This window comes from Rhamphochromis sp. 'chilingali' (assembly GCF_963969265.1).
Source record: "Rhamphochromis sp. 'chilingali' genome assembly, chromosome: 16".
Classification (NCBI taxonomy): Eukaryota; Metazoa; Chordata; class Actinopteri; order Cichliformes; family Cichlidae; genus Rhamphochromis; species Rhamphochromis sp. 'chilingali'.
This window is the reverse complement of record NC_137943.1, coordinates 22,276,798-22,287,740: the sequence shown is the minus strand read 5'-3', so window position 1 is coordinate 22,287,740 and position 10,943 is coordinate 22,276,798. Positions and strand designations below refer to the sequence as shown.

Here is a 10,943-nt window from a genome sequence, read left to right as displayed (position 1 = left end):
CACCTTTTGATGCTTCTGTTTCCATATGTTTGTGTATGAATGTGATCCCAGCTCTGACACCAACAGTGGAAATGATTAAACCAACAGATTATGATTAACAACTTTTACAGTCACTGATGAGTTCTCTTTTTTCTTGAGAATTCGTGAGGATGTCTTTGAAGCATTCAAGATAACTTGAATTTTGTCATTTTTAATCTGATATTAAGAGATATTAAGTACATCTCCCCAACAGCCTTCTCATCAGTAGGCGAAGATGAGGTTAAGCAGAGGTCTGCATGTTAAGTAAGCAGTTCACAAATGCAAATAAGTACATTTGGCTTAGAGAACAGTGTCCTTTATTTAGGACATACAAAATGATTTTATGAGTAATTTGCTTATTTAGGCACATTAGTTGCTGCATTTAGATCACCCAGAGAACTTCATATGAAAATGTTTTATGCTTGATCAATTCTACATTGACGGCAACCTGCCACACTTGCCTTGTATGTCCTGCAACATTGCAGACTCCTTACCAGTCGATATGCCCTTGGACATTCCTGCCTATTCCAGTCTCACTTCTTGGAGAAATGTAACTATTTATTTAATTTTGAGGAGATAAAGTCACCCTCTACCAGGAAACAAAATAAAATAGCCTGGGTTTTTATTAGTTCCATTTCACTGCATGTGCCCTTCATAGCAGATTCAAGTTAAGTACATTAATTAGAATTAGAATTTAGATTCAAATATTTGTATTCTTATGTAGTAATATTATTTGATTATTATAATGATATAGCACAAGATTCAGTTACCTTTATACTAAAATGGTTAGTAGAATTGTGCTTCAAGAAGCTACTTTTTACTTTCTCGCTTTGAGTACATTTCAGAGCTTCTACTTTTTCACACTTGAAGTTTTGTTTTGTTTTTTTGGGTTTTTTTTGTACTTGAGTAAAGAAGTTGTTTCAGTACTTTGTCCCCAGCAATTTTCAACTCAGGCATCTGTACTTCTACCTCAGGAAAGAAAATCTATACTTTTGCCAACTCTGTTCAGGCTGACAAGTAATGCATGTAATTATACAGGATTTACTCTCTTCTGAGACTGAGCCAAATGCTGCAAAACTGATCGCACAGGAGTTTAAATAGATAATGACCCAAAGCATACTGCGAGCAAATTAAAGAGTACCTTTAATTTATCTTCCAATGGTCAAGTCAGTCATCTGATCTTCACCCAATAGACAATGACTAAAGTCAAAGCTGTGACTCTCAAACAGAAAGTAAAGGTGGCTGAAATGGCAGAAAATGACTATCAATGAAATATTTTGAAATCTAGCATACTTTTACATATACCACAAGTAGCAGTGAAATATGCATCTTTAACTTGTTACATTAAATTCAAGAAAGTTGTAATGTCATTGGATGATGTAATAAGATTTAACAATAAATAAACCCAGTTTTTTGTTATAAAAGTATTTACAGATTAAATATGTATTAAATGTAAATAATTTAAACAGCAGAGCTCTGTACACTGAAAGATACATTCTGAGTAACAGAAGGGTTGAGGCTGGTGCTTCTCTCTCTGTTCTTTCTGCCCACATTTTCACAGCGCAAGAGATTCAACAGATGCTTTCGCAACTTCTGTGAGAGCATATATAGCAGAGGGTTCATACAGCAATGAGAATAGGCAAGCATTTCACAAACACGGTAGGCAACTTCTAACTGTTCCTTACAACCGTTGGGTTTATAAAGAGAAGTAATTAAAAGCATAATATGGTATGGCCCCCAGCAAATGAAAAAAACTGCAACAATACACAACAGCACAGCTACAGTCTTGTGCTTCTTTCTGTTTAAACCTTGCAAAACTGTCTTGAGGATGGCAGAATAGCAAAAAATAATGATGACAAATGGGAGGAAGAATAGCAGTGACACTTGGAGATAACGTCCAAGCTGTTCATCAGATTTATCGTAGCAATAGTTTTTACCATCCAAGTTTTCAACCTCTACTTTCATTGCATCATGCAGGGATGCTGAGATGCTGATGACCCAGGCAGCTATACAGGCACCGATTGCATACTTTTTTCTTTTAGTATGATTGCTATTCAACTTGTGCAGCACCACAGCAATAAAACGATCCACTGTCATGGCAGTCAGCAGAATGACACTGCTGTACAAACCAACAAAGAATGCAGCAGTCACGAATTTGCAACTAGAGTCCCCAAAGACCCAGTGGTGTAGGTGATCAACAGCCCAGAATGGAAGTGTGATGGTGAAGATCAAATCGGAGCAGGCCAGGTTCAGGATGAAAATATTTGTGATATTTTTCAGATTCTCGTAGATGAAAAGAACACATAAGAGGAGGCTGTTGCATGTGATACTGATGATGAAGATCAAGATGAAGAAGGGACCAGTGATGGTGGGAACATTAATATCACAAATGTATGCAGCATGATCGCTCACTCCATCATAAGTGGATGTGAAGTTTGCCATTTTCAATTTTCTGGAAAACATAAACACAAACCTACATTTTAAAAACGTAATTAAACACATTAACTCAACACTTTTCTGTAAACAGAAATTGTTGATTTTAGTTTAAGTTTTTGTATTTTAGGTAAATATAAAAAGTAATTATGTAGCACATTTGTAATAAAAACAAGTACTGATCAACTTACCGCAAACGTCAACTGCCACGTTGCTGACTTGCACTATGATGTGAAAGCTGTGATAGTCTTGAGATAAGTAATAGTTCCTTTCCTCATTTCACACGAAATCAGAGATACCGCCCTTAACATAAACCACATCTTGAAAAAATAAATAAATAAAACCCCATAAAACATTTTGTCTTTTAATATTTTTGACATAATTATACACAAAAATTTTTTGCAAGTATATAAAATATAATATGAATATAAGATTTTTTGTTATTCATTTATTTGTGTGTTGTTATGTATCGCATAGTCAGTAGATCAACATGCTATCAAAACTACTACATTAACAGCACTGAAAGGCTCTTTGAATTAGAATTAAGGATTAGATAATCACAGGTAACTACATTGAAAAAACTTTATGTAATACAACATGTTACACATCCTCACCCACTGTATTCTTCTTGTTTCAGTTACCCCTCTGCAGTACCTGGTAGGACGTCACTCTGACCACACCAGCCTGAATTCTCTCAGATCTTACAATCTGCATGACACACTTCACAGCAACACTACCAGTGGGAACAGTAATTTTGGAATAACATGTTGGCAGTTAATTCCTAAGTGAAGCAGATTTGTAATGTACATGTTGCAAAGTCACAATAAAGATAAAGATATTGTTTTTTTAAGAATCATGAATTTACGTTAGAAATTTTGAGAACTGCCCATGTTAATGAATAAGATGTCTTTCTTCTGGATTTCCCGACATTAAGGCACCACTGACAGCTCTTCAGCATTTGTCAATGATGTCACTGTGAGCTGATTTTGCCTACTGCGAAAGCTGTTGTTGTTGTTTTTTGGGGGGCCTGAAATCTTTATCAGATTTTTTAGGTGGCTTTTGACTTTAACCCCCACAAACACATAAAACACGGGATTAAGGCAGCATTGCGAAAATGCAAAAAGTCGAGTAATCTCAAGTGCATAATCCAGGTTTTTGCTATATTGACAATCTTCCCCTAATGAGTCACTTTCTCTGGGCCAGTAGGAAAAGGACTGCAGAAATATCACTACATTGTAAGGTAACCATCCAACAAGGAAAACAACCATGAGAATAAAAATTAGTTTCCATGTTTGTTTCTTCTTTTTTGTTCATCAGGATGAAGCAACCTGCTCATGATATGAGTGTGGCAAAACATGAATACCACTGAGGTAATTAGAAAGAGGATGTTTCGCTGGTAGATTCCCCACAAGCTCCCAAAAGAATCTGCATATACACAGTACTTTGACTCTGAAACTTTGCTGGCAGCGAAAGCTAGACTAGATAGCAGAACGCTAACTAATAATAATAATAATTTATTATTTATATAGCGCTTTTCTAGGCACCCAAAGCACTTTACACTTTACAATTCCACTATTCATTCACTCTCACATTCACACACTGGTGCAGGCAAGCTACAGTTGTAGCTGCCCTGGGGCAGACTGACAGAAGCGAGGCTGCCATATCGCGCCATCGGCCCCTCTGGCCAGCACCAGTAGGCAATATGGTAAAGTGTCTTGTCCAAGGACCCAACGACCAGGACAGAGAGAGCTGCCCAAATGATCACAGATGCTACAATACTGTAAAAACCTGTGGCAGAAATAATGTCAGACAGAGGCTTTAGATTGGATTCATAACAGTGAGCAGTCATCAGGATGAGGAGGATACCGCTGCTGTAGAATCCAAGGCAGAAGATAAAGTTCACTATTTTGCATGCATGCTCCCCTAAGGTCCATCCGTGCATGTTGTAGTAGGCCCAGAAGGGCAGAGAAGCTGTGAAGAAGAGATCTGATACAGCCAGATTCAGGATGAAGGTGTTGGTGAGGGATTTCAAATTCTCAAACTTGACCAGCACCACGAGGACCAAGATGTTGGCAAAGATGCTGAGAATCACCACAATGGAGAAAAACACCAGAGTGAAGATTGCTCCAAATTGGATGACACTTGTTTTGTTACAGAGTTCATAGTTGTCATAATCATAGTCCCAGGTAAAGTCATAGTAATCATCATAGTTGTATAAAGTTGAGTCCATTGTATCCACTTTCTTCTTGCACAAAAACAAAATCCAAATTTAAAAAAAAAGGCTTTGTTAGTCAAAAAATCAAGTACGTCAAATTACACAGTAAGACATGATATTATGACAACTTCAGCTTCATTAGATGTTAATCTATCATGCTGTTTTACTCTGACTACATTCACATATTTTTGTTTCATCACATTACGCTAGTGATATTTAGCCACTAATTAAAATTTTAGATTCATTTGCTGAAGTTAAGATTTCTGTCTCCATCCCAGTGCAGAGAAAGCTGATTTTACATTTTGCTCTGAGATTTATTCAAATTCTTCTAAATCCTCTATGATCCCAGAAATATGTCTCCATCTTGTTTCTTTTCACTTTAAATATTCATGTAAGTATGGAAAGGTTTTTTATAAAATGTATTAATGATATCACATCTATTTTCTACCTACAAATTCTACAAAATCTCTTATTTTTGGAGGGAATTCATATCAGCCAATAAAGCATGACATAAAAAAAGATTCATGAAAATTAAACAACAAACATCTTTTTCCAATAATAGTGTTTGTGTTACTTTGGTGTTGATGTGTTTTATAGGTCAGTGAGCAGCTTTTGTTTTAAAATTTGTTCTAAAAAAGAAATAAAACAGAGGTTAATCAGTCCATACATATTATTTAAAGCATGAACTCAGAGTTGTGACTACCAAGAGGAAGAATGTTCAAGAAATTAACTTCACATCTAAAATTCACATCTAAATCTCATTTTTACCCACAAGAATAACCACAGCAAGCAAATTAGTAGAGCTCACCATCAAAGTTAACCAGCCAACACCACTTTAGACCTTGAAATGGGACAAAGAGAAAATATGTTGATATATCATCAAAACTAAGAAAACAGTCAAATGGGCTTATACTGTAATTAATCATATTTACAGTATATCTCACTTATTAATTAATATTGCAACTACACAAATTACCTTCCGCTTGAGCTGAAAGTATACAAAAGTCAACTGTCCAGTTTATATGCAAAATATACAAAACAAAATTTTACGAAAAATACAAAAAAAAAATGTCAAATGTCAAAAACAATCACTCAAAAAAAATATGCAAAGCAAAAATGATCGAAATGCTTTTCAGTTTTGTACAGAATGAAAGCAAACCTACAAAGAGTGTGGTAACTAACCACCCAGACTTACTATAAACAATTTAGCTGGTTTTCATGCACCATCACTGAGTTTGTTTGAAAGTGCTCGAAGGCAATAAGATGCAGTAATGTAAAATTTCCACGTTCCAAGTTTACATTACATAGAAATTTGATAGCTTCTTCTGAAACAGGGAGGAGGTGACCTATACAGAGGGCTTATAACTATGAGCTATAAACAAAACAGTAAACATCTGCAACACAAGCTCCAAAAAAAGCACAAATACAATAAGCAGCAATGTTTTAAATTCAGACAGAGGCAGCAGAGAGAAAAAAACAGACTCAAACCTGTGACAGCTACAAAAATCAGGTGAATAAGAAACAAGATGTGCACTGACTTTTCTACCTAATGCAATATGTTGCATTATATTATAAAGGCTTCTTAGGAACTTTATTCTGCTGTGTAGACTTTATATTCTCTCTTAGTTTTTAACTTAACGTTAACTTAACATTACTATTGCGTTTCACATTCAGTCAGATGTGACACCAATATATTTCCTCACAGTGGTTATCTTACCATTAACGTAACATACGTTTGCAGCAATGATGCTTGTGGTTTACACAAAACATTACCAAAGCTCACCATATCTTGGCTCAAATGAAGACTTGTTTGATGCTTCTGTTTAACTTACATCATTATTTATGAATGTTAATGATATTTTTCCTGTTTTATTTTGCTTATTTAATTTTTTTTTTCTGCCCCAGAAGGATACATACTTTTTAACATCTACTTGCAAGTTACAATGTGTATGAATGTGATCCTAGCTCTGACACAGGCAGTGGAGATGATTAAACCAGCAGGAAAAATTGGAAAATAATTAACTCACATTTTTGTGTATATTCTTGACAACATGTAAAGATTTGATATTTACACGTTTTAATATTTAGACGTTTGATATGAAGAATTGCCTGACAGCATCTACACCATGACCTCCTCTTGATCAGTGGGAGCTCACCAGTCGTAGAGTTTAATCATAGATCTGCATAGTAAGTAAACTGTCACACATACAATAACTCAAGTATGCCTTTAAATATAAAGTCTTTAATGTGTGCCATGCAGCATCATTTTAGGAGTATATTGTTAATGTAGGCATGTGAGTAAATGAAGCTTAAAAAATATGTTGTCTGTTACACATGAGAGGTGGAACGTTAAAATTACCCTCATAGGCAGATTTGGGAAGTCTTTTTTTTCTTTACAACATAGGCTAAAGTAATTAGGGTATCTTTGTTTGAGCCTAATCACACTCTTTTACATCACACTCTTTCTCTGAACCTCCATCTGTGTCTGCTTTGTGATAATATATTACAGAGCAGTAACAAAGTACTGTATTTAAGTAGAATTTCTCATTTTTCATCTGCAGTCCGATGTCATTGCTGTATATCCTGGTGTGGATCAGTGAATCGATGTCTCATTCACTCTTGACATACAGCTTGATGTCATCCATAGCCAGTCTTGTCAGTGATCTCACTGAGGCAGAGCCCGCACTTGATTGCGACTTGGGCTTGTAGTCTTATACACCACATTCCCATCGAGTTCCTGATAAAGGCTCTTAGGGTCCTGTTGATTTTGTATAGTTCTAGGCATTTCACAGGTTGGTCAGCCTATAGTCTTGCAATGTCGGGCAACTGCTCTGTCTACCAGTAGCTGGTGTTTTGCGCCTCTGGTGCTCTTGCCAATTTCTTTCTGTGCCCCACTGAAGAGCTTATATTACCCTAGTTCAGGAGTCGGCTCTTTAGTCCTTATAGTGCGGCTCCGTGTGGTTTGGGAAAATAAATTAGAAGTATTTAGCTGAAGTGTATGTAAGTTGTTTTTTAACTTGTAGTTCTAAATTGGAAGATTATTGTGATATTGAAATATAAAAATAGAATTCTATTCTATTTTTATTTTTTTTTCATCGCTCAAAATAAGCGTCACACACACACAACAGCATAGATAGCACAGACGTAAAGGCGGCAAGGCGTGATTGCGGGTGCCGCTCAGGTGCGTCCGCCTCCCCTACAGCGGCGCTGCAGACCACGCCCCGCCACAAACATTAACCAGGTAAAATACATATTTAGGCAGAATTTTGCAAATATCTATTTTTCATTTTTTAGCAGCATAGTGCTTTTTTTTTCCAGTTATTTTTTAAAAGTCAGGTCAAGGCTCCAAAAGCCCAAAGGCGACATAACAGTTTTTGTTTGCTACATGGATCATTTTAGTTCAGCTGGGTGTCTTTCCTTTTGTTATATTTCTTTAAGAGTTTAAAATGTGTTAATTACATAAATAAAATTTTATTTTCTCTGTAGCACTTCAAGGATTTCATAAGCAACACACCAATATATACAGTGTTATCTTCATTTTAGATGTCAAAAAGTATTTGCGGCTCCCAGTGTTTTCTTTTGCATGGAAACCGGGTCCAAATGGCTCTTTCGGTGTTAAAGGTTGCTAAACCCTGCCCTAGTTCTTTAGCAGCTTCACTGGTTGCCCAGAAGCCAGGATAAACTTTAAAATCAAACTTCTCACATACAAGTGTATCCATAAATCTGCTCCTTCCTATTTGTGTGACCTGCTTCATATCACCACTGTTTCCCGCCCTCTCAGATCCTCATCTGCTATTCATCTTACTGTCCCGTCCGTACGTCTTATCACTATGGGGAACAGAGCCTTCAGTCGCTCTGTTCCTCGGCTCTGGAACGCTCTTCCTCCAGCCATAAGAAATATAGACTCTCTTCCCGTATTTAAGTCACAGTTAAAAACACATCTGTTCAAACTGGCTTATTCGGTTTAGTGCTGATTTTATCTGTTGTCAAGTTCTGTTTTGCAATTTTAATTTATTTTATGTATTTTATGACTATTGCTCCTTTTATTCATTTTGTTCTTCTGTAAGGTGACCTTGGGTTTTTGAAAGGCGCCCTCAAATAAAATGTATTATTATTATTATTATTATTATTATTATTATTATTATTATTATTATTATTATTAGTGAGCCATGCCTATTCATCTTAGTCGCTATGATGTCTGACAAGAGCTTCCATGTGGTACTCTCGTGTACTAATATTATTTTATTATCATTTCTATAAGGAGAGATCACTTGGAGGAATTGAACATGATTTATTGTGACAAAGAAATGAATGTAATTCGCGATAAGACTCTGATAAACCCCCCAGAATCTAGACGCTGGAGGTGGTGGTGAAGATGAAGACTGAGGCTTGAATAGAGCTTTGGCCGAGGTGCCTGAGGTGGAGATGGGGAGGAGGTGGGTTACATGAAAAGAAACTCAAAGAAATCAGACATGTCAATATTGAGATTGACAGCATGGGAAAGAAGCCAGGATGTAAAGAACAGAAATATCAATATTAATATTGCAAAGGTTCAGTTACTTTTGCAAAGTTGCTTCACGGAGCTACTTTTTACATTTATCTTACTTTTAATAGATTTCAGATCCTTTAATTTCTATTTTTACCTAAATAAAGAAGTTGGCTCAGTACTGTAACTTTTACTGGAGTATTTTTTTTAACGCAGGTGTCTGTACTTCTACTTAAATAAATAATGTCAGTACTTTGCCACTGCTCTGTTTTGTATCTTACACTGTGATTAATGTTAAATGATCAATGATTTCCCCTCCCTTCAGGTGGAGTGGTGACTCCACTTTTGGGAAGACTATTACTTTCTGGGCATTTCTTCTCAAAACAAGTATATAGAATTCGATTTTAATTTAAAGGACCACTTTAAATGGCGAAGCAATAATATGACAGAGATCTTTAATTACATTAAGTGAGCCTACAGGGGTCGCTGAGAGTCAAAGAAACAAAGGGTCACAGCAAACGTTGTTGCTTGCATAACATCGACATTTTCTTTCTTAAATGATATATCTGCACATCTGCATTACATAAATTTGTCTATTAAGCACCTACCCTATGTCACTCAAAGTACTGCTCATTGTATTGCATATCACACTAGTTTGACTCTACCTGGGATGCCAAAAAATGGGTGTTAATGGAATAATCTGCACATGCCACAGAAAAGACACATTTTCCCATGAGACAGCAGAAAAGACAAAACAGATTCACTGGATTTAAGCAACATTTTAAAAAGAAGAAACAGAAAGTGATGGTGCAGCATAAAATACACATTTTTACACACATACATCCTTTAGTTGGCACATTAAACACCTGAAAAATAGATGTATCCGGTTGTTCAGTCTGACGTCACTAGCCGTGTCTGGGTCTAAAACTCCGCTGCAGGTCCATATATCAAACGATCACTATGGCATTACTGAGAGTTGAAAAACTGTCTAAAGTCTTTCATCTTTAATAAAATGATCAGCGTTCTGCTCTACCAGGTGTAACAATTGAGTTTAACATCCAGGCATCCATGAAAACAGAATTTATGACATTTAACGGAGTTAGAAGTTAGCAGGGAGTTGGCTCGCTAGCTTCTATCTAAATACAATATAGCATGTCCTGACTGCGGGGTTTTGGAAACAAATTAAAACGTACAGCTCTGTTATCACTTCCAGCATAAATGAAGACAGAAAACTAAACAGCAGTGACGTTTGTAGGGTTACTGAAGTTGGGCTAGCTGGTATATAATGTGTTACGTGACCGCTAGCGACACAGCTATGTTAGCATAATATAAACAAGCTAACTTTTTTTCCACTCGATAAAAGTTACCGTGAGTGTTCTCGGTGGTCAGGAACAAATGTAATCGCATGGCAGGATGCTGTAAAAGGACCAAACTTCAGCCAGGAGAACAACTGAGATAATCCATCCACAATACGAGGTTAGTCATTCATATACTGCTGCATGGGCTGGGCTGTAGTTACATCCTAAGGTTTTAAAAACTGAGCTTAAATAAATGGTTAGTGGTAATAAAAGCCGAGGGAGGTCAACAGTGATCACTGACTGTTTTAGGAGCTTTTTGAGATCAAATAGAAGAAAATACATAACATTAAACATGTTAACAACACAAAAGCCATATTAAACGCAGACTACTTTAGACCCGGAAGTAGGATTCGTCGCGTCATCACTGAACAACCGGATATTGTTTCAAGAGAATATATAAAAGATGTAAATTCAAATGAAAGTATTTACACAC

General features: G+C 36.3%; 1 protein-coding gene and 1 pseudogene across 2 annotated transcripts; both read right to left on the bottom strand.

The window, feature by feature from the left end:
• Positions 1 to 1,479: 1,479 nt before the first annotated feature.
• LOC308413003 (chemokine XC receptor 1-like) lies at positions 1,480 to 2,481 on the bottom strand (the record flags this gene model as incomplete). Its single annotated transcript, XM_080907786.1, has 1 exon — positions 1,480 to 2,481. One exon carries the CDS (start codon positions 2,479 to 2,481, stop codon positions 1,480 to 1,482), a length of 1,002 nt encoding a protein of 333 aa, XP_080763912.1.
• Positions 2,482 to 3,380: 899 nt separating this feature from the next.
• Positions 3,381 to 4,681, bottom strand: LOC308413065 (chemokine XC receptor 1-like; annotated as a pseudogene). Its single transcript has 2 exons — positions 4,179 to 4,681; positions 3,381 to 3,944 (listed from the first exon to the last, which is right to left on the bottom strand). The product of its transcript is annotated as a chemokine XC receptor 1-like (transcript).
• Positions 4,682 to 10,943: the final 6,262 nt, after the last annotated feature.